This window comes from Cyprinodon tularosa, unplaced genomic scaffold, assembly GCF_016077235.1.
Source record: "Cyprinodon tularosa strain WSP-4 unplaced genomic scaffold, ASM1607723v1 ctg1303, whole genome shotgun sequence".
In the NCBI taxonomy this organism is placed as follows: domain Eukaryota; kingdom Metazoa; phylum Chordata; class Actinopteri; order Cyprinodontiformes; family Cyprinodontidae; genus Cyprinodon; species Cyprinodon tularosa.
Window position 1 is genome coordinate 51,750 of NW_024038119.1, and position 23,033 is coordinate 74,782.

Here is a 23,033-nt window from a genome sequence, read left to right on the forward strand (position 1 = left end):
CCGTCCTCTTTTTCGTCTCTGTGCATCCTCTTCTCCGTCTCTGTCCGTCCTCTTCTTCGTCTCTGTTCGTCCTCTTCTTCTGTCTCTGTGCGTCCTCTTCTCCGTCTCTGTCCGTCCTCTTCTTCGTCTCTGTCCGTCCTCTTCTTCGTCTCTGTCCGTCCTCTTCTTCGTCTCTGTCTGTCCTCTTCTTCCGTCTCTGTCCGTCCTCTTCTTCTGTGTCTGTGCGTCCTCTTCTTCGTCTCTGTCCGTCCTCGTCTTCGTCTCTGTCCGTCCTCTTTTTCGTCTCTGTCCGTCCTCTTTTTCGTCTCTGTCCGTCCTCTTCTTCGTCTCTGTCCGTCCTCTTCTTCGTCTCTGTGCGTCCTCTTCTTCTGTCTTTGTGCGTCCTCTTCTCCGTCTCTGTCCGTCCTCTTCTTCTGTCTCTGTTCGTCCTCTTCTTCTGTCTCTGTTCGTCCTCTTCTTCTGTCTCTGTGCGTCCTCTTCTTCGTCTCTGTCCGGGCTCTTCTTCTGTCTCTGTTCGTCCTCTTCTTCTGTCTCTGTTCGTCCTCTTCTTCTGTCTCTGTGCGTCCTCTTCTTCGTCTCTGTCCGGGCTCTTCTTCTGTCTCTGTTCGTCCTCTTCTTCGTCTCTGTTCGTCCTCTTCTTCTGTCTCTGTTCGTCCTCTTCTTCTGTCTCTGTGCGTCCTCTTCTTCGTCTCTGTCCGGGCTCTTCTTCGTGTCTGTCTTCTTCGTGTCTGTCCGTCCTCTTCTTCCGTCTCTGTGCGTCCTCTTCTTTGTCTCTGTCCGTCCTCTTCTTCGTCTCTGTCCATCCTCTTCTTCGTCTCTGTTCATCTTCGTCTCTGTCCGTCCTCTTCTTCGTCTCTGTTCGTCCTCTTCTTTGTCTCTGTTCATCTTCGTCTCTGTCCGTCCTCTTCTTCGTCTCTGTTCGTCCTCTTCTTTGTCTCTGTCCGTCCTCTTCTTCGTCTCTGTTCGTCCTCTTCTTTGTCTCTGTCCGTCCTCTTCTTCGTCTCTGTCCGTCCTCTTCTTTGTCTCTGTCCGTCCTCTTCTTCGTCTCTGTCCGTCCTCTTCTTTGTCTCTGTCCGTCTTCTTCTTCGTCTCTGTCCATCCTCTTCCATGTGAAGGCTGAGGACTCTCTGCTCCTTTTAGATTTAGTTTTTTTCTCCACCTTGTGTCTTCATGTTTTGGGGGTTCCTTAGTGACCCCACCCTCTGTCAACCAGCCCACACCTTCTGCCACCACGGCCGGCCACCCCAGTCGCCTCGTTGCCATGCCGACAGAGACACTGGCTCCACCCCTGCCAGGTAGCAAGTCTGCCGGCCCCACCGCAACCTTCAGCTCCGCCGTACCTCTCCGCATCCTCAACAAGGGCCCAGAGTACTTCAGAAGGCAGGTGAGCGTCCCTCTGGACTGATGATGAGAGCGCCCCCATCAGCCTGGAGGTTTACCTCATTACCAGGAACGTCAGACTCGTTTGGCTTTTTAAGGTTAACACGCTTTTATTTTCCAACATCTGTTTTAATAAACTTCTTCAGAGCTGAAAGTCACTTCAGTTCAGAAATGGAAATGGCTTTAGCTTCTGAGCTCTTCGCTCATTACCGCCAGTCGCCTCATGGCAAACATTAAAAGGAATAAAACATCAACACTAAAAGTTTACCTACCAGGTGGACAGAGATGTGGCGTTCAGTGGAAGCCAGCAGCTGGGTAGGCGGGACTAAACCTGAGATTGAGTTCTTAGCTTCTAACTGTCCGTTGTTCTGGTTCCATCTCTGCTCCAGGCCTGGTGGTAAAGATCTAGTTTGAAGTTTGTTTTTGTTGGTAATGTTTCTGTCGTGAAGGTTTAAGCTTCACTATATGGAACATTTACTGATTTAATGCAGAATTTTAAAAAAATGTCCGATGTTGAGAGGACCGCGGCGACATCTTTGGTCCCGAATCTGATCGTTTCAAATGCGACCTGTGTCTGAACGGCCAAGACGCATTCATCCGACCTGAACGCTACTAGCTTTAACTGTCTTGAAAATATTGAGTTTTGTATGGTTCGTATAGATCGCTAGATGAGCTCCATCACTACCATCCATGTTTATTTCCGTAAACACAGAGCTTGCTGGCCTGTGACATCATTGCGTCCTCTACTGCGCATGCGGGGCACGTAAGCTGTATGAGTCCAGTTCACAGGGGATCACATACAAGTCGCGTATATTTGAAAATGTGAACAGTACTGCTATAAAATCAGATTTCAGAAAAAAAAATTGCAATGAGCATTAAGGCCTGCAGCGTGAATGTAGCCTAAGACACGATTTTCTGTTGGATCAGACACAAAATCTGATTTGGTGTGTTCTGTCCTTGATATGAGCGTTTAGCGGCCATGTTACGAGTCTACGTACGCTGCACCTCAGGTTCTAGTTTCACATTCCTATACACTCTTTTTTTACAAAGAAGAAACTGGGAAACGTGGAAAAGGAAAGCATGCTTTGGTTCTTCTTCTCCCTTCCTGTCTGCTCAGTTAGAAGCTCTTTATAGCTGTGAGTGACTAAATTAACATCAGATGGTAAACACACCAACGTTTTATGGGGTGGATGCTTTTTATTCCTTGGTCTATTTGTGGGATAAAATATTTTTTGTTTGCCTTTCCTCTGCCTCAATAGGGGTGATTGCTTAGAGGTCTTGTTCCAGTCTGTAAGCAGGAGTTAAGTTACGGAGTTAAGATTGGGGACGACAGAAAGCAGTTGCTTCCCGACTCTAGACAAGGGTGGAGGTGATGAGAGATTCAATCAGCCTCCTCCATGCCGTCAACAGGAGACCTGTTCTGAGTTAATCAGATTAAAATTTATGTCCTTGAAGAATTGAAGAGTTTTTTTCTTGGAAATAACCAAATGTTCGTGTGTGAGAAAGTTCTTTATGCAGGGGGTGGGATAGTTCCAAGGGAGACTGTGTGTGTTGGGAATTGCTGTATAAATGAATGTACCTCAGTCAGAGCTCTATCTCTCTGTCTGAGGATGTCAAATACATTTCAACCTTATTTCTTGTAAGAAACGCCTCAGCTTCCTAACTCCACCAGGAGATAGGAGATGGGATATAATGCTGGTAATCTTATAACATACCCAGACATCACTGGTTAAACTACTGGTTAAAGTTCTGTGCTCATAAACCTTGTTTTTGCGAAGCGACTTTGAAGCAGCTGTGTTTATTTATGCATTATGCACGAATATTTATCTGATGGTTATCTACAGACATGAGGGAAATGGATCCATAAAACCATCAGTAAAGTCGCCTCCATGGTGGCGGTCCGTCCGCTGCAGCCTCTGATGAAACGATCAGTAAATGTTGTCGATAGTTCACTAGAAACCGAGTGTGTAGACATGGATGAAAGACTCGAAGAGATGTGGTTTTTAAAGTTCTGATAAAATAAGCTGAACATGATGTGAATGATAATAATAGTGATTCATATTTACTGTGTTGTCAGGCGGAACCAAACCCAAACCGCCTGAGCGCCGTTGAGAGACTAGAAGCTGACAAAGCCAAGTATGTGAAGAGCCAGGAGGTCATCAACGCAAAGCAGGAACCGGTCAAACCGCCGGTCCTGGCCAAGCCCACCGCTGACCCCTCCATCCGGTCCAAGAAGAGCCCTGGTTCTGGCGGTGGAGGAACCACAGCGGGGACGCTTTTCAAAGCCTCCAACAACAACGCAAAGTCAGACGCATGTGCATCCAGCTGTAGCGGCAGCAAGCGGGAGAACCTAAACCTGGAGATCTTAAAAAACCTGCTAAACTCCTCGTCGTCCTCAGCGGCCGGGTCTGAAGGACTGTCCACTGGAGCCAAGAGTGCCGTCCTCCTGAGGTCGTCGGCCCGCCTGGCACGGAGCTGGACTCCTTTGGGGTACGCCTCTTCTGATCTTTCCTCATGTCTTTCTGATGCCGCTTCGTCAAAGTCAGATCTACTTTTTGACCAAACGTTTCTCGTCTGATCCTCAATGATCCTGAAGTTGATATCATGGCGGTTCCGCCGCCGCCAAAACACCTGGCTCAGCGGCGCCAAGCCCTGACCAGTGTTACTTAGCTCAAGCACATATATTATAAAGAAACAAGTCAAAGGTCAAATAATATCTTCAATTCTATTCAGTTTATTTCTATAGCTCCAATTCACATCATGTCATCTCAGGTCACTTTCCAGTTCACCAGATCATCCAGTCAGATTGATTCAAAGTTTTCTATCTAAGGAAAACCAGCTGATTGCATCGACTCATTGACTCTTCAGCAATCCCCCACACTAAGCATGCTTGTAGCGACAGTGGAGAGGAAAAACTCCCTTTGAACAGGAAGAAACCTCCAGCAGAACCAGGCTCAGTGTGAGCGGCCATCTGCTGAGGCCCACTGGGGTTCAAGGAGACAGAAGCAGACATAGAAAAAGAAGCATAGATACAAAAGGCAACTGTCAACTGAGAAAAAGCAGAGAGAGCAGAACGTTAGAGATTGAACTAACAGATTCTGCAGAGTGGGAGAATAGAGATAGAATGAATCAGAATGATGAAAAAGGGGTCCCTATGTCCTCCAGCAGTCTAAGCCTATAGCAGCAGAACTATTGAGATAGCTCAGGATAACCTGGGTATTGTATTAATTGAACCCTACCATCTCACTAATGATGAGCGAGGCGATGCCTGAGCGGGGCGGGGCATTGGAAGGTCCATCATGTTTCTCCCACCGTAATGGAGCTTTCTGTTTCTGTTTCTCTTTCCAGGATGCCGCTAACCTACAGATCGACAATGACCCTGAATGAACAGCCTTCAGACTGTGCTCCGAGCCCAAGCACCTCACACTCCCTTAGATCCTTCTCTCATTCCCTGAAGGTCCCCCCAGTGGCCAGCGGGGGGCGCCGCAGTCCCCAACAAGCAGGAAACCTCAACCTTAGCAGACGAGCGCATGATGAGAGAGGCAGGGAAGGAGGGCTGGCCCGGCACTCTCATTCCCCGCTGCCTCCTCTCCTCACCTCCCACTCCTCCTCCGACCTCCTGCGACTGTGCAACGGGAAACCGCTGCGGCCGGCCAAGTCCAGCAGCTCCTCGGCTCCGCCCCTTCCTCCCAAGCCCACCTTCCTCCCTCCTGCGCTGTCCTTGTCTCTGCCACGCCCGCGTCCACCTCTGTCCCCTTCCCCCTGTGACAACACCACCCCCCAGTCGCTGCCCTGTGAGACCGGGGCCCCTGCTGGTGGATCGGCAGAGTTGAACATTGATCTGGAGCAGGGATCCAACGTCGCTCGCCGCTCCTCACTGCACAGATCCAAGTCAGACCTGTCAGACCGGTATGCGCGGGCCGGCGCCGATGTGGAGCGCTTTTTTAACTACTGCGGCCTCGACCCTGAGGAGCTGGAGGCGGTGGGTCCAGAGAACTTTGCCAGGGCCAACTCTGACATCATCAGCCTGAACTTTCGATCAGCTTCTATGATCTCCTCTGACTGCGATCAGTCGCTGCGATCCTCCAACGATGCAGTATCAGAGGAGGAAGAGGTGGAGGAAGAGGAGGATGCCGGTGAGCGCGTCCCCTACGGCATCTCAGCTGTGGAGCGAAATGCACGAGTGATTAAATGGCTTTATAGCATCAAACAAGCCCGAGAATCTCAGAAGGTCTCCCATGTTTAGCTCCAGCATCAATGCGGAGTGAAGATACTGTGAACTGGAGCCTATCGGACCCTCGGCTCTGATCCTGGATGGTCGTTTTCAGGCTGTTTAGACGCTGAGAGAACCAGAACCATTAAGTTCTAAGAATGAAGGAAGGAGGCGATCTAACTGATCTGCTCAACTAAAAGACGTGGGGCGCCAGCAGATAAAGAAGAATCATTTAAAACAAGATGAAAAGAAAAAAATACAAACATGGAAAGATCCAGAGAGTAAGACTTGTTCTCTGGACTCCGGACCCAGTCGGTTCCTGGTGACCCAAACCAGAACGGTCCACCGTCTAAAGGTGGCTAAGACTCACTTTGGACTTAATGGTTTCCTTTCTGTTGCACCAACTTTCATGAAATGTTCCTTTAACTCGCAGAAACCTGGAGTCAGTAAATATATGAACCAATCCAACAAACGATCAGTAAAGCAGGTTTTTTTTGCACCCAATCAGTTTTTCCTTTAAGCAGTGTCGCCAGCAGAGACTCCTCTGGGTCCTGGACTCAGAGCATTGGTGTACGGAGCTGTCCTCCTGTCCTCCCACATGTCCATCTCTGTCTGACCTTAGCGAGTTAGCATCAGTGTTACCGGAGGTAAGTTAGCATCAGTGAGTTTACGTCACTGGGCTAGCGTCACAAAGTTAGCATCGTTTAGATGTGAAGTTTTATAATGAAGTATTTTTTTACCCAAACCTGTGAATGAAGGAAAAACTTCCCTGTAGATGGAAATGATTTTATTTGGGAAGAAAACAAATCCAGACAGAAATGCTCTGAATTCCCCACCCACCCCCCTCCCTCCATGCTAACTACCAACATCTGTAAGCAAACAAAGAGTCTCCATTAAATGCATACCAGTGCTGTTTGACTGTGTGCCTTTTATTCTCTCTGCAAAGAGCAGCTGGATCTGCTGCATCTCTGTCCTGCTGAAAGCGACTTCACTGCATCTGCTCCTTAATTCACTGACTGGTTTCCTTCTTATGCTACGTTCATAGCTGGCGCGGCAGAAGCAGCGAGTTTACATGCAAAGTCAATGGTTGACGCCCACAAGGCGCAGCAAAATGTCCCGCAGCGCGTTTTGAGCAGCTGAAGCAGCGCGTGGGGCGCGTTTAAGCATCTGACGCGCGTGACGCGCCGCAAACGCGCTGCTGCACAAGATGAAAATTGAACTTTTGCTGCTGGACGCACCGCGTCAGCCAATCAGAGAAGCTGATCTGGGAGCTGGCAGGGAGTCAGACACATCACTGCTGACGCAGAGCGCTATGATCACTCCTCTGAAACAGTTTATTAACGCCTAAATTAACTTCAAATGTAGAAATCTGCCGGCAGAATATGTTGGCTTTTATTATCCTGCTGCCTGCAGTTTAGATTATTTAGATGAAAAACACCTACCAGCCGCCGCGGTGAACCGCGAGGAGGCGACCCGGCCAGAGGCTGCTGATGAATGGGATCCTACTGACAGCGCACCGCTAGTATGTGGGGTTCTGAGCGGCTCCGACAGAAATAATATTGGAAGGCAGGATGATAATCTGGATGAACTGACTGCACTGATTAGTTTTCAGGTGTATTTTCTCACTTAAAAACATTAAAACTACTTTATTCCCACTGATCACAGCAAATATAGCTGCAAGGCAGAGAAAGGATAGTGAAGCTCCGCCCAACGCGCGTCAGACACACTTTTGCACCGCGCAGCCAGAGCAGCAAAGCTGCTTCAGCCGCGCGTCAGAACTAACTGGTACAAGCAGCAAAAATGAAGCAGCAGACGCCATTTTGCTGCTCCTGCTGCGTCCGGTGTGAACGCAGCATTAGTGTTGTCTTCTTCTTCTTGTGAGGTTTTATGGCGGTTGGCAAACTAGTTAAAAGTAGGATTTCAAATAAAAAATAAAATAATATTTTTCTGTTTAACTCAACCCAACATAACAATCACATTCGCCGTCATCATTTCTAATTAATCTTTAAGTTATCGTCACTCTTCCAGTTTCTGATGGTCCTACTGGTTTTCCCATCATGTTTTCAACCATTTCCTAGTTTAAATCTTTAACTTCTAGATACTTTTCTGCAGCTTTCACTATTATTTAGATTTTTTTCAGTTTGTCGTCTGTGCGCTACTCACTTCTACATTGAAAAGAACAAAATCTTTCTTTTCTACAATCAATGAATCTTTAATTTTGGACGCTGCTCCAGAGGTTTAAACTTGTCATTTCCTCCACTGTTGGTTTGGGTTTTTCTGACTGGGATTGGATCCTTTTTACAGCTTCAGCAGAAGTTATTCCGAGTGCAAATTTCATTTTTCAAATTCCTCAAACCTTTTACTTACCTCACATCCTCGATAAGCAGCAGTCTGTTCACCAGTTACAGCTTTTCATTTTAACTTCTTTCCCATATTTCCCTGATCATCAAACCATGTTTTAGTCATAAAGGTTGAATTAAAAAGACTATTTTAAAGATATTTTCTAGTAAAAACTAAATGTCTCTAAATGAAACAGGATTACAATGACTTGATGCTTAGATATGTACTAAGGTCTGCAGAGCAGATCAGGTCAAAGGTCATGTCTTGTTACAGCTCCGTCTGATTGTGACGCTACCAGCTTGTTGGACGGTGTCCCGCTAGTCCTCTTCCTGCCTAACAGACCAACCAGTCAGAGTGATGGTAAACTGGTTTCTGTGGTCAGTGGCCTGGTCATGCAGCAGTTCTACACTTCATGGTAGCAGGGAGGATGTAGGAAATGTGGGGCCCTAGGCAAAGACAGGCAGGGGGCCCTCTGAATGGAGAAGCCAACACATAGAACAGCCCCATTCTCCAGATAGAGAAATGTTAATAGAATAGACATCCATTATCTGTTCTAGGTTTTGTCCCTCTCTTCTTGTCCCTTTTCTGAACTCTTCTGGACCGAGATGTCTGATGTATTTCCAGGGATCTGCTGTTAGGGGGCCACACTGCCCTGAGGGCCCCAATGACCACGGTACCACTGATGCCTTGACCTTCCAGGCAATATAAATATATAAATGATTACCTGACAGGCCCCCAATCATTCAGTCTTTAGATTTAGTCCCGGGCCCAGCCTTGGCTGTCAGCTGACCTGAGCAGATGTGACGTCAGCGTGCGCTCTGGCATTCAGTGACCATGGAAACAGCCTCCCATCACTGTGGCTCAGTGAGGGCCAGGGGCCCCCAGGTGCTGCACTAAAGTGTGCAGCAGGTTCCCTAACTGCTGCTGAAACCATTAATCAATGGTTACAGACTCTTCTTTCATTTCCTTTAAATAAATCAGCAGTTTGTTCAGTGATTCTGTCAGTGATATTAGGAAAAGAAGCAGTGGGAGATTCAGATCCACCCCCGGCCTGCAGGGGGCAGCAGCTGGCAGCGGAGCGGCCATACGCCATGACAGGAAGCAGCAGCTGAGCGACCGGCGATGGATTCTTCCAGAAGGTAAAATGTCCTAAAATAGTCCGATAGTGGTGGGTCCGTTACCGGCGCTGCGTGGAGCCCACGGAGCCAAACACGTGACCGATCCAGCAGCTGTTTCTAACTGACTGAGTCACTAAAGGGTTTAAAATCTGTCACCATGATGAATCTGTTAATAATGTTTCATCTTTTATCGCTAAAATGATCCAGAATGTTGGAGCCTCAAAGGAATAGAAACGTTTTTATTTACATTTTCTGTTTTTTTCATCCTTTTCCTCTCAGTTTTCACTGAACTTATCTGAATTAAAGTTCATTTCTAATCTACTCTTAGTTTATTTACTGTTTTTACTGAACTCATTGATTTAAATCCTGGTCCAGCAGCTTCCTCATTTCCCCCTAAATATTAACCTAATATGGTAACATTATTTATTGGCTGCATTTAAAAATATCAGATATTTTCAATTTAAATATAGATATGAAATAATAGAATAGAACCTCCAGTAACTGAACAGAAGCGTGTTGCATTCACAAAAGAAATAAAAAAAAATCAGACAGTTTATCTCATAATTCTGAGCTCTTATCTTAGTATTTGGTTATAATTATTGGATCCAGTAATGAAGCATCTCTTCATGATTAAAATCTCCGCATCTGTTCCACTGATCTGTTCCCAGGTATGAGCCGATCGCTCCTGTTTTCCACTTCATCTATAAAGTCTGCAGCTCTAACCCTGGATTACTGCCTGCAGCCTTATGACCACACGCATAAATTCATCCACAGCTCCATTAATCCAGATTCTGTTTGGTTTCAGTTTTTCATAGGAACCGACATGCTGCATGAAGTTGGGACCTGGTCGTTTTAAATGATCAGCTGTTCTACTTGAGGATCCAGGATTCTGAGAAGGTTCTTAGGGACGCCACCAAACATTTCAGATGCATTCATTTAAAACCATAAAGCATCTCATGCTGGTTTGATTGCTCCTGCAGGAACAGTGAGGTTAACAGAAAGTCAGAAGTGAACTTCTTCAACTAAACAATCCTAAGGAGTTACTGCACAATGCTGACAAGCTAAAACCAATTCCATCCACTTTGAGGAAACTCAGTATTTCCCAGCATCCCAAACCTAAAAGGAAATAAAAGCAGATTAAATCCAACGCTCATTGTTCATGTTTCATGTAGCGTAGCTCAGCAATGACTGTCCTTCCTAATCTTATAATTATGAGATAAGCTGTCAGCTTTTTTTTTTCTTCGGTGAATGCAATACGCTTCCATATACAGGTGCTGGTCATAAAATTAGAATATCATGAAAAAGTAGATTGATTTCAGTAATTCCATTTAAAAAGTGAAACTTGTATATTATATTCATACATTACATACAAACTCATATATTTCAGATGTTTATTTTGTTTAATTTTGATTATTACAAATGACAACAAATGAAAATCTCAAATTCATCATATCAGAAAATTAGAATATTACTGAAGACCAATAAAAACAAAGGATTTATAGAAATGTTGGCCAACTGAAAAGTATGAACATGAAAAGTATGAGCATGTACAGCACTCAGTATTTAGTTGGGCCTCCTTTGGCCTGTATTACTGCAGCAATGCGGCGTGGCATGGAGTCGATCAGTCTGTGGCACTGCTCAGGTGTTATGATAGCCCAGGTTGCTCTAATAGTGGCTTTTAGCTCTTCTGAATTGTTGGGTCTGGTGTATTGCATCTTCTTCTTCACAATACCCCATAGATTTTCTATGGGGTTAAGGTCAGGAGAGTTTGCTGGCCAATTAAGAACAGGGATACCATGGTCCTTCAACCAGGTACTGGTAGCTTTGGCACTGTGTGCAGGTGCCAAGTCCTGTTGGAAAATGAAATCTGCATCTCCAAAAAGTTGGTCAGCTGCAGGAAGCATGAAGTGCTCTAAAACTTCCTGGTATGTGGCTGCGTTGACCCTGGACCTCAGAAAACACAATGGACCAACACCAGCAGATGACATGGCACCCCAAACCATCACTGACTGTGGAAACTTTACACTGGACTTCAAGCAACGTGGATGAAGTGCCTCTCTTCTTTTCCTCCAGACTCTGGGACCTTGATTTCCAAAGGAAATGCAAAATTTACTTTCATCAGAGAACATGACTTTGGACCACTCACCAGCAGTCCAGTCCTGTTTCTCTTTAGCCCAGGCAAGACGCTTCTGACGCTGTCTGTGGTTCAAGAGTGGCTTGACACAAGGAATGCGACAGCAGAAACCCATGTCTTTCATACGTCTGTGTGTGGTGGTTCTTGAAGCACTCACTCCAGCTGCAGTCCACTCTTTGTGAATCTCCCCCACATTTTTGAAGGGGTTTTGTTTCACAATCCTCTCCAGGGTGCGGTTATCTCTCTTGCTTGTACACTTTTTTCGACCACATCTTTTCCTTCCCTTCGCCTCTCTATTAATGTGCTTGGACACTGAGCTCTGTGAACAGCCAGCCTCTTTAGCGATGACCTTTTGTGTCTTGCCCTCCTTGTGCAAGGTGTCGATGGTCGTCTTTTGGACAACTGTCAAGTCAGCAGTCTTCCCCATGATTGTGTAGCCTATAGAACTAGACTGAAAGACCATTTAAAGGCTTTTGCAGGTGGTTTGAGTTAATTAGCTGATTAGAGTGTGGCACCAGGGGCCATCAATTTTGAACCTTTTCACAATATTCTAATTTTCTGATATGATGAATTTGAGATTTTCATTTGTTGTCATTTGTAATCATCAAAATTAAACAAAATAAACATCTGAAATATATGAGTTTGTATGTAATGTATGAATATAATATACAAGCTTCTCTTTTTAAATGGAATTACTGAAATCAATCTACTTTTTCATGATATTCTAATTTTATGACCAGCACCTGTAAATATCATTGTTCCAGGTCATCAAATCAGTTCAGTTTATTCTGTCCAATCTGCTGCCTGCAGTGTCTTTAAATGTCCAGCAGGGGTCAGTATTCTGAGAGACAGAATCAATGCAGCATCAGCAGTTTGGCTTCCAGATGCCTGATAGATCACTGATAGTCTGAGAACAGGATGAGGAGTCTGACAGAGGATGGTTGGAGGTTTATGGGTGGGATGGCGGCTGGAGGAGGTGAGGAGGCGGAGGAGGAGGAAGGGGAGAATCATCCTGAAACTGAAGGTCTGAAAGGAGGAGAGGAGGTCACACTCTTCCTCCTCCTCTTCCTCCCGGTTGGTGGAGGTGTTAAAGTGAGACTGAGGGGAGGTGGTGCGTTCAGGAACACTTTTCTATGAAGATCTAAGCCTCTCAGTTTGGGAGACGATGATGATGATGATGATGATGATGATAATGATGATGAAGCAGCTGCTGTGGACATCAGCTGATGGAGAAGCTTCATCTGCAGCAAACAGCCACCTGATCCAGGCCTGATGGACCATCGTCTCCATGGAGATTCGTCCAAAGCTTTCAGCACAAACATCTCCAGCAGAACCGAGGAAGAGGATGGAGAAGATGAAGATGTTGCTGTGATGAAGATGAACCAGGCGATGGAGAATCCTCTGCTGCCAAAGATGGTGCTGAACAACGGTAACATCTGCTTCAGCAGGAAGCTGCAGACCCAATGACCTCACTTCCTGTTTAGAGCTGAAAACCAATCGGTCGCCATTTCTCTGCGTCAGCAGCTAACCTCTGGGCCAATCAGCAGCACTGAGGGCCGCCGTTCAGGTGGGGATCAGAACTGTCTTGGTTCTGGTTCTGTTTTGTGGATTTGTTTTTCGGTTTTTATTCATTTCTGCAACAGAAATAAAAAGATGGTGGAACTCGGCACCAAGGTTCTGGTGCATATGGAGAAGGTTCTGATTGGTTCTGTTTCTACCCAGAAAGAGACCCGGATCCCCAGAGAGGCAGCAGGACTGGTTCTGCCAGAACAGGTCAACGTTCTTACCCGTTCGCTTCCTTTAGAGATGAACTGCAGAGCCCTGGATGAGGAGCGGTTCTGTCGGTGCTGCCGTCTGATCCTCCGGCGCTCCGACCAGCTGAGGGACGGCTGGAGCTGGGAGGCGCTTCAGGTGAGGCGTCGCTCCGTCTCTGGCGCCGAACGCAGCCGGAACCGTAACACAACCGTTCTCTGTGTCTGCAGGGCTCAGAGGGCTACCTGAGGAAGACCACGCTCCGCCACCTCCCCGCTGGCTGGGGGCCCGAACAGGACGGGGGGGAATCTCCGGGAGCGGAACCAGCGGCCCTGCAGGTGGGTTGATCTACGATCAGCTGAAGATGAGCAGGTCTGATGGTCTGAGCTCCACTCTCTGTTCTGGGTTACAGCCGGATCCGCTGGTCTCCACTGCTTCTGAGGAAGAGGATGCTGACCTCAGGTTGCCTAGCAACAGCAGCAGCCCGGTTCTTCAGTGGGAGTACCACATCCTGTACTCCTGCAGCTACGCTACGCCTGTTCTCTACTTCAGAGCCTTCACTCTGGGTCCGTCACTCATCAAACCTTTATCCTTCATAGATAATTTATCGATCTGTCTTTTTTTTGCTTAATTGATGAATCAGGCAAAAAATATTCAGAATTTTAACATCTTTATTCCAAAAATAAACAATTTTGACAGAGAAAACAAGCTAACAAATTACAAGTTGCTCCTTAACTCTACTGTTACATGAGGAATGTTGCTGCTTCTGCAGAATAAAAAGAAAACAGGAAAGTTTTGGTTCACAAAAAACAAAGAGGAATTTTACTTTTTTAAAGGCCCGCGTTGTTTCAACAATAGGAAGAAAACTGTTTCAACATTAAAGGAAAAGTCGCTCATATTCAGAATTCAAACTTCTGAAAGTTCTTTAAATCTGAAATGATTCCATCCTGTTCAATAAATGATCAGTGTTTTTAATTCAGAGTAATTTTCATGTGAATGTGCTTTACTGGAGGCATCCATGTTTGTCAAAGAACACTACTGCCACCTACTGGTTAGTGACGTCACGGTGCGGTATCGGCTGTTGATCAAGTCCCAGTGCTGTATCTCAGGGGAGATGGCGCTAGGCAGCATGGATGTAAACAGGGCGCTAAGGAAGCAGGAAGTGACCATCTGTTAGCGCTGCGTGGATGTAAACACGGCGCTAAGGAAGCAGGAAGTGACCCGCTGTTAGCGCTGCGTGGATGTAAACATGGCGCTAAGGAAGCAGGAAGTGATCCGCTGTTAGCGCTGCGTGGATGTAAACACGGCGCTAAGGAAGCAGGAAGTGACCCGCTGTTAGCGCTGCGTGGATGTAAACACAGCGCTAAGGAAGCAGGAAGTGACCCGCTGTTTGCGCTGCTTTGATGTAAACACGGTGCTAAGGAAGCAGGAAGTGACCCGCTGTTAGCGCTGCTTTGATGCGTGGATGTAAACATGGCGCTAAGGAAGCAGGAAGTGATCCGCTGTTAGCGCTGCGTGGATGTAAACACGGCGCTAAGGAAGCAGGAAGTGACCCGCTGTTAGCGCTGCGTGGATGTAAACACAGCGCTAAGGAAGCAGGAAGTGACCCGCTGTTTGCGCTGCTTTGATGTAAACACGGTGTTAAGGAAGCAGGAAGTGACCCGCTGTTAGCGCTGCTTTGATGTAAACACGGCGCTAAGGAAGCAGGAAGTGACCCGCTGTTGGCGCTGCGTTGATGTAAACACGGCGCTAAGGAAGCAGGAAGTGACCCGCTGTTAGCGCTGCGTTGATGTAAACACAGTGCTAAGGAAGCAGGAAGTGACCATCTGTTAGCGCTGCGTGGATGTAAACACGGCGCTAAGGAAGCAGGAAGTGACCCGCTGTTAGCACTGCGTTGATGTAAACACAGTGCTAAGGAAGCAGGAAGTGACCCGCTGTTAGCGCTGCGTGGATGTAAACACGGCGCTAAGGAAGCAGGAAGTGACCATCTGTTAGTGCTGCATTGATCTAAACACGGTGCTAAGGAAGCAGGAAGTGACCCGCTGTTAGCGCTGCGTGGATGTAAACACGGCACTAAGGAAGCAGGAAGTGACCTGCTGTTAGCGCTTTGTGGATGTAAACACAGCGCTAAGGAAGCAGGAAGTGACCTGCTGTTAGCGCTGCGTGGATGTAAACACAGCGCTAAGGAAGCAGGAAGTGACCCACTGTTAGCGCTGCTTTGATGTAAACACGGCGCTAAGGAAGCAGGAAGTGACCATCTGTTAGCGCTGCATTGATGTAAACACGGCGCTAAGGTAGCAGGAAGTGACCTGCTGTTAGCGCTGCGTGGATGTAAACACGGCGCTAAGGAAGCAGGAAGTGACCCGCTGTTAGCACTGCGTTGATGTAAACACGGCGCTAAGGAAGCAGGAAGTGACCCGCTGTTAGCGCTGCGGGCATGTAAACATGGCGCTAAGGAAGCAGGAAGTGACCCGCTGTTAGCGCTGCGTTGATGTAAACACGGCACTAAGGAAGCAGGAAGTGACCTGCTGTTAGCGCTGCGTGGATGTAAACACGGCGCTAAGGAAGCAGGAAGTGACCCGCTGTTAGCGCTGCTTTGATGTAAACACGGCGCTAAGGAAGCAGGAAGTGACCATCTGTTAGCGCTGCATTGATGTAAACACGGCGCTAAGGTAGCAGGAAGTGACCTGCTGTTAGCGCTGCGTGGATGTAAACACGGCGCTAAGGAAGCAGGAAGTGACCCGCTGTTAGCGCTGCGTTGATGTAAACACGGCGCTAAGGAAGCAGGAAGTGACCCGCTGTTTGCGCTGCTTTGATGTAAACACGGTGCTAAGGAAGCAGGAAGTGACCCGCTGTTAGCGCTGCTTTGATGTAAACACAGCGCTAAGGAAGCAGGAAGTGACCTTCTGTTAGCGCTGCATTGATGTAAACACGGCGCTAAGGAAGCAGGAAGTGACCCGCTGTTTGTGCTGCTTTGATGTAAACACGGTGCTAAGGAAGCAGGAAGTGACCCGCTGTTAGCGCTGCGTTGATGTAAACACGGCGCTAAGGAAGCAGGAAGTGACCTTCTGTTAGCGCTGCATTGATGTAAACACGGCGCTAAGGAAGCAGGAAGTGACCCGCTGTTCGCACTGCGTTGATGTAAACACGGCGCTAAGGAAGCAGGAAGTGACCCGCTGTTAGCGCTGCATTGATGTAAACACGGTGCTAAGGAAGCAGGAAGTGACCTGCTGTTAGCGCTGTGTGGATGTAAACACGGCGCTAAGGAAGCAGGAAGTGACCCGCTGTTAGCGCTGCATTGATGTAAACACGGCGCTAAGGAAGCAGGAAGTGACCCGCTGTTAGCGCTGCATTGATGTAAACACGGCGCTAAGGAAGCAGGAAGTGACCCGCTGTTAGCGCTGCATTGATGTAAACACGGCGCTAAGGAAGCAGGAAGTGACCTGCTGTTAGCGCTGCATTGATGTAAACACGGTGCTAAGGAAGCAGGAAGTGACCCGCTGTTAGCGCTGCATTGATGTAAACACGGCGCTAAGGAAGCAGGAAGTGACCCGCTGTTAGCGCTGCATTGATGTAAACACGGCGCTAAGGAAGCAGGAAGTGACCCGCTGTTAGCGCTGCATTGATGTAAACACAGCGCTAAGGAAGCAGGAAGTGACCCGCTGTTAGCGCTGCATTGATGTAAACATGGCGCTAAGGAAGCAGGAAGTGACCCGCTGTTAGCGCTGCATTGATGTAAACACGGCGCTAAGGAAGCAGGAAGTGACCCGCTGTTAGCGCTGCATTGATGTAAACACGGCGCTAAGGAAGCAGGAAGTGACCCGCTGTTAGCGCTGCATTGATGTAAACACGGTGCTAAGGAAGCAGGAAGTGACCTGCTGTTAGCGCTGTGTGGATGTAAACACTGCGCTAAGGAAGCAGGAAGTGACCCGCTGTTAGCACTGCGTTGATGTAAACACGGCGCTAAGGAAGCAGGAAGTGACCCGCTGTTAGCGCTGTGTGGATGTAAACACTGCGCTAAGGAAGCAGGAAGTGACCCGCTGTTAGCGCTGCGTGGATGTAAACACGGCGCTAAGGTGTCGGATGTCGGCGTGTTCAGATGTCCTTACTGTAGCTTCTGCTCTTCTGCCTCAGATGGAAGGAGTCTGACGTTAGAGGAGATGTGGAAATCCATCCATCCAAACTTCGGGCTCCGCCTTCAGAACTGTCCTCTGAACGCAGTGAGTCAGCAGGTAAGAATCGGCAGCAGCTTCCAGTCCATCTGGGTCTCTGAAGTTCTGCTGAAAGCTCTCTCGGTCTGACAGGAGCACCCCCTGCTGGGTCAGCCTTTCTTCTTCCTCCACCCGTGTAGAACAGAGGAGTTCATGGGGCCCGTGCTGCAGGCGGCTCTGGACCATGGCAGGTACGCTCATCCTGGGTTCTGGGTCCATGAAGGTCCAGTGAGGTTCTATCTAGAGACATGGACCTGAATCAGCTGCCGGTTCCTGATGGGACCGGTCTGGGACTGGTTTTGTGAAAGTCTGAATTTCTGGAGCTGTCACGGTGACCTTTGACCCTCTGTTTCCATTGCCAACAGGTCGGTGAACTATGTCTTATCCTGGCTCAGCGTGGTGGGGCCCATGGTGGGGTTGGAGGTTCCTCTAGAGTACTCCACAGAACTTCACGCTGCCGGGTGCCTCAGCAGCACCGACCCAGACTGATGGTCCAGCTGCTCCTGAAGATGTCAGGGACCCTCTGCGGCCTTCCAGAACCTCTTGTCCTACACTGGATTGACTGTACTGAGTACTAGTTACCCCGGGTCACTTGTTGTCTGTGGTTCTGGTGATGATCACCACAGTCCAGATCCTTCTGCTGGTTGGTGTCAGGATGTGTTGGTTCTACAGAACTCTGACCCGTACTGAATAAATGAGGCCTGGTTTACAATGATGCTGATGGTTCTGTTCGTCTCTCAGACTCGATAAATAAAAATGTCTTCAGAGAACCCATCTCTGGTTCTGGTTCTTGTTTCCCGTGTGGTCAGTGACTCTTCATGGTTCCAACACTCAGGGCCATGTTAAATCCAGATGTGTTGGTTTCTGTCCAAATGGTGACAGGTTCTAGACAGGTCCACAAGCAACAGAACCAAACAGGAGAACAGTGACTAGAACCTGGGTCAGAGGGAACCTTCAGGCTGACAGGTTGATGGAGCAGCAGACGGATCAGATCCTCTAGGATCATCAACTCATCAACACTGGGGGGGGGGGGGGTCTGGGGGCCTGTTCCCCCATGGAGGTTGGCCCCCAGACCGGGGAGGACAGGTTGTGTATGACGAGTGTGGGAAAATGATTAGTGTCCCTGTGTGCTTCTCTGATGGCATGAATACGTCAGCAGGGTGTAAGGAGAGAATGACTGGGTGAATGTCACTGGTTTAAAGGGGATCACTGGTTTAATGGGGGTCACTGGTTTAATGGGAGTCACTGGTTTAATGGGAGTCATTGGTTTAATGGGAGTCACTGGTTTAATGGGGGTCACTGGTTTAATGGGGGTCACTGGTTTAATGGGAGTCACTGGTTTAATGGGGGTCACTGGTTTAATGGGAGTCACTGGTTTAATGGGGGTCACTGGTTTAATGGGAGTCACTGGTTTAATGGGAGTCATTGGTTTAATGGGGGTCACTGGTTTAATGGGAGTCACTGGTTTAATGGGGGTCACTGGTTTAATGGGAGTCACTGGTTTAATGGGAGTCACTGGTTTAATGGGGATCACTGGTTTAATGGGGGTCACTGGTTTAATGGGAGTCACTGGTTTAATGGGGGTCACTGGTTTAATGGGGGTCACTGGTTTAATGGGAGTCACTGGTTTAATGGGAGTCATTGGTTTAATGGGGGTCACTGGTTTAATGGGGGTCACTGGTTTAATGGGGGTCACTGGTTTAATGGGAGTCACTGGTTTAATGGGGGTCACTGGTTTAATGGGAGTCACTGGTTTAATGGGGGTCACTGGTTTAATGGGAGTCACTGGTTTAATGGGAGTCATTGGTTTAATGGGGGTCACTGGTTTAATGGGAGTCACTGGTTTAATGGGGGTCACTGGTTTAATGGGAGTCACTGGTTTAATGGGAGTCACTGGTTTAATGGGGATCACTGGTTTAATGGGGGTCACTGGTTTAATGGGAGTCACTGGTTTAATGGGGGTCACTGGTTTAATGGGAGTCACTGGTTTAATGGGAGTCATTGGTTTAATGGGGATCACTGGTTTAATGGGAGTCACTGGTTTAATGGGGGTCACTGGTTTAATGGGAGTCACTGGTTTAATGGGAGTCATTGGTTTAATGGGGATCACTGGTTTAATGGGGGTCACTGGTTTAATGGGGGTCACTGGTTTAATGGGGGTCACTGGTTTAATGGGGATCACTGGTTTAATGGGGGTCACTGGTTTAATGGGGGTCACTGGTTTAATGGGGATCACTGGTTTAATGGGAGTCATTGGTTTAATGGGGATCACTGGTTTAATGGGAGTCACTGGTTTAATGGGGGTCACTGGTTTAATGGGAGTCATTGGTTTAATGGGGATCACTGGTTTAATGGGGGTCACTGGTTTAATGGGAGTCATTGGTTTAATGGGGATCACTGGTTTAATGGGGATCACTGGTTTAATGGGAGTCACTGGTTTAATGGGGGTCACTGGTTTAATGGGAGTCATTGGTTTAATGGGGATCACTGGTTTAATGGGGGTCACTGGTTTAATGGGGGTCACTGGTTTAATGGGGGTCACTGGTTTAATGGGGATCACTGGTTTAATGGGGGTCACTGGTTTAATGGGAGTCACTGGTTTAATGGGAGTCATTGGTTTAATGGGGATCACTGGTTTAATGGGAGTCACTGGTTTAATGGGGGTCACTGGTTTAATGGGAGTCACTGGTTTAATGGGAGTCATTGGTTTAATGGGGATCACTGGTTTAATGGGAGTCACTGGTTTAATGGGGGTCATTGGTTTAATGGGGATCACTGGTTTAATGGGAGTCACTGGTTTAATGGGGGTCATTGGTTTAATGGGGATCACTGGTTTAATAGGGATCACTGGTTTAGGGGTTTCCCAGTTGATGTTTGATGATCAGAACCAGTGGCGGCCGGCCCATAGGGGGCGCTGGGGCACCGCCCTCCCTGATAAGAAGAGAGAAACGTAAAATATATTTTTAGAAATTAACTCATAAATGTCAGTTTTACTCTCTAGAGTGTGTGCCTATAAGCAAAACAAATTATATAAACTACATTTCCCTATCTACTGTCATTAATTTGTGGATTTCCACAGACAGACTCCTACCGTCTCTGTTCTGGGGGCGCTGATCAGACTGACCCACATTTGCAGAGAATCTGTCAATCATGTACTATTGCTAGGTGAATTTAATGGCCAATCAGCGTCTCAGAACTTTATGGTCTTGGGGCGCTGAAAATACTGCGCTTTAACAGGCTTCTGAACCCAAGCGCAGGTGCAGACAATTAGAGGGAAGATGGCGAACGTAACGAACGAGATGCAGCTTCCACCAAATTCGGTGAGATCCTTATTTATCTACCCGTTTGCCGGAAGAACATCCCTGTTGTAGGTAGGGTTGGGAATTGAAAAGATTTTCACGATTCCCTTTTCGATTCTATGAAACGATTCAATTCTTTATCGATTCTTTTTTCGATTCCAATTTGGGGAAAAAAGGAGAACAAACAGTTTGATTATCAGCATCAACTTTGTTTACTTAACTATTGCGCAATCTTACAAACTCAACAAGATCAAGATGTCCACAGGAAATGTGAAACTGGAGTAACAAAATGAATACAAGAACAAACTTAATAACCAACAATGTCTAATAACAAATGATGGGATAATAACCTATTTTAAATAACAAAAAATACTAATTATAAAACAGTAGTAGGGAAAATTAACAGTTCTTTTGCAGAAAGATGAGCATATCTGCTTTTTCTGGAAGGATACGGGATCTTTCAGCGCTTAAGGTGTCTCCAGCCCTCTGGGCTAAGGAAAGACGTGGCTTTGATTCACAAAGTGAATCCAACTTGCGTAACTTGCGTAAAAAACGTGACGTAAGTCGTGCTTCCCAGAGCCGGCGCTCTAGGCTCTGGTGCTGCGGGAATCGAAAAAAGAATCGTTCAGCGAGCTGCCAAACGATGCCATGGAATCGGAAAATACGGAACCGGTTCTGAACAGGAACCGGTTTTCGATTCCCATCCCTAGTTGTAGGATATGAAAATTTCATGTCATGGTTATTGTGACTGTGCGCGCCACACACACATTCCTGTTATACTGTGTTTGTGAGGACCAATCCGCTCGCGCTGAGCCCAGTAGCTCCATGAACTTAAAACACACAAGCTGTTCCTGGTTACCTGCTGGCGTATTGAGGGTGCACACTTAATATTTCAGTGGGGTTAGCCGTGTGTGTGTGGGTGTGTGGTGGGTGTGGGTGTGTACGTGTTTATGCTACGGGGACTTGTCATCTTCAGTCTGGCTGCGTCTTTGCTGGGTTCAAACCCAGTTTGGTGTAATTGAATAAGTCAATGAATCTGTGTAAAGGAATTAAGTTGTAAAAATGATTTGTTTTTGTATATCAACTGTTTGTGGAGGTAATATATGGACAAAACTGATTCATGAGAAGAAATCAGAAATAAGAGAGCCTGAGGGGAGGGGCTTAAACTATTTAATGAGGGCTGTGGGAAGAAAAGTGGCCATTTTTGTTTTCTGTTTCTTTGTTACATTGCTGGTAACTGGAAGGAGGCTGAGGCCCAGAGGATCTTGTACATGTTTAGTTTCTTTTGCACCCTGTTTTGAGTTTTTGAGCACAATAAATCACCAACACCGGTAACCCGACTGAGACTGGATTCTTGGAGGCCAAAGAACCCCGTCACAGTGACCCAAATCATCACTGTTACTGTTATTATATAGTAAATTAAATCATTACTGTTAAATTGTTTTTCATTTCCAATTGTTTATTTGAATTCTTAGTCCGGATTAGTTGGAGACATACACTAGACTATATCAGCCCCACCAAAAATATTTTTCACCAGCCGCCACTGATCAGAACCATCACCCTTAGGATGGTTCTTTGACTTCGTGTTGGACCAATCAGAGGAACCAGTCTGATCATTCATGAGGATGTTTATAACCAGTTGTATAACAATAGTTACAGATCTATAGATATGTTTATGAACTTTTTTATAAAAAAAACATTTTCATCATATATTAGCAGAGCACGACAGAAAGACACATAAACTACATTGACTACTTTAATAAACTTTTTACTGTATTTCAAAGCATTGATCGATAATGATGTGATGTTGTGGTAATGACCTCTGACCCCAGACGCAGCCATTGATCATCCTGAAAGGTCAGAATGACTCAGCGCTTTCCTCAGCACCATCCATCAGCCTGATGGTGGTCTGTCCCAGTCAGCATCCCATCCCCTGCAGGGACCTCTGGCCACCAGCAGATGGCGGCAGCAGCCAACATGTTAGGAGATATCTATATTCACTGGATTGCTGATTGCCCGAAAAAAAGTGAGTTCACCGTCCGCCATATTGGTACTCCCTCTACACTCCCACATGGACGTGCAGTAAATTATCTCCCTGTGCAGAATTTGGCTGAGAAAACAAGCAGTTTGCTGTTGGAAGACGTTCCACAGGTAATTTCTCAGTCAGCGTCAGAGTGAGCGTACATATTTGTATGTATAGTTTTTGTTCAAATTATCAGATTCTTGTTGTAACTAAAAGAAAAATATTAACTTTATGTTGCCTTTTATTTTACCAAATTATGTGATTTTGCTGGTGTAGAAACTGAAGCTGTATTTGTAGAAACTGAAGCTCTATTGTAAATCTGTCAGATTTAAAGTCTAATGCACAGACACAGCATAAAGTATATTGCATCATGCATGCACATTCTGCAAATAGAAAAATACTACAGCATCAAAAGATGTGCTTCTAATTCAGTATTTATGTAAAATCTTAAAATCACATGTAAGATGTAATTACCATAAGAATGTAACAAATGCATGTATATTACATTAACATAATTAATTTATCAGTTTTGGCTCATCTTTATTATTCTGCTGCATAAACAC

The 23,033-nt window shown here is 46.7% G+C and overlaps 3 protein-coding genes across 4 annotated transcripts; all 3 read left to right on the forward strand.

Moving 5' to 3' along the window:
• Nucleotides 1-979: 979 nt before the first annotated feature.
• On the forward strand, nt 980-6,421 carry fam110b (family with sequence similarity 110 member B). Its single transcript, XM_038277374.1, has 3 exons — nt 980-1,384; nt 3,458-3,870; nt 4,729-6,421. Exons 1-3 carry the CDS (start codon nt 1,262-1,264, stop codon nt 5,624-5,626), a joined length of 1,434 nt encoding a protein of 477 aa, XP_038133302.1. The 5' UTR covers nt 980-1,261; the 3' UTR covers nt 5,627-6,421.
• A 6,521-nt stretch (nt 6,422-12,942) lies between these two features.
• atg10 (ATG10 autophagy related 10 homolog (S. cerevisiae)) lies at nt 12,943-17,918 on the forward strand. The gene is made up of 6 exons (XM_038277377.1): nt 12,943-13,096; nt 13,168-13,275; nt 13,350-13,503; nt 17,072-17,169; nt 17,242-17,339; nt 17,514-17,918. The coding sequence occupies exons 1-6, from the start codon at nt 12,992-12,994 to the stop codon at nt 17,635-17,637; spliced, it is 687 nt and encodes a 228-aa protein (XP_038133305.1). The 5' UTR covers nt 12,943-12,991; the 3' UTR covers nt 17,638-17,918.
• A 144-nt stretch (nt 17,919-18,062) lies between these two features.
• On the forward strand, nt 18,063-22,349 carry LOC119778224 (collagen alpha-3(IV) chain-like). Of its 2 annotated transcripts, XM_038277376.1 has the most exons (3): nt 18,063-19,811; nt 19,992-20,026; nt 21,992-22,349. In XM_038277376.1, the coding sequence occupies exons 1-3, from the start codon at nt 18,366-18,368 to the stop codon at nt 22,011-22,013; spliced, it is 1,503 nt and encodes a 500-aa protein (XP_038133304.1). In that variant the 5' UTR covers nt 18,063-18,365; the 3' UTR covers nt 22,014-22,349. The 2 variants fall into 2 exon arrangements, with proteins under 2 accessions (XP_038133304.1, XP_038133303.1); XM_038277375.1 differs by having other exon boundaries at nt 18,063-20,026.
• Nucleotides 22,350-23,033: the final 684 nt, after the last annotated feature.

Coding starts and splice junctions, on each gene's coding strand:
- LOC119778224 (XM_038277375.1), top strand. CDS start 18,366: ATGGGGGTCACTGGTTTAATGGGAGTCACTGGTTTAATGGGAGTCATT. Junction 20,027..21,991: donor GTTTCCCAGTTGATGTTTGA/TGATCAGAACCA, acceptor ACCAGCCGCCAC/TGATCAGAACCATCACCCTT.
- fam110b (XM_038277374.1), top strand. CDS start 1,262: ATGCCGACAGAGACACTGGCTCCACCCCTGCCAGGTAGCAAGTCTGCC. Junction 1,385..3,457: donor CAGAGTACTTCAGAAGGCAG/GTGAGCGTCCCT, acceptor CTGTGTTGTCAG/GCGGAACCAAACCCAAACCG. Junction 3,871..4,728: donor CGGAGCTGGACTCCTTTGGG/GTACGCCTCTTC, acceptor TTCTCTTTCCAG/GATGCCGCTAACCTACAGAT.
- atg10 (XM_038277377.1), top strand. CDS start 12,992: ATGAACTGCAGAGCCCTGGATGAGGAGCGGTTCTGTCGGTGCTGCCGT. Junction 13,097..13,167: donor GGAGCTGGGAGGCGCTTCAG/GTGAGGCGTCGC, acceptor CTGTGTCTGCAG/GGCTCAGAGGGCTACCTGAG. Junction 13,276..13,349: donor CGGAACCAGCGGCCCTGCAG/GTGGGTTGATCT, acceptor TCTGGGTTACAG/CCGGATCCGCTGGTCTCCAC.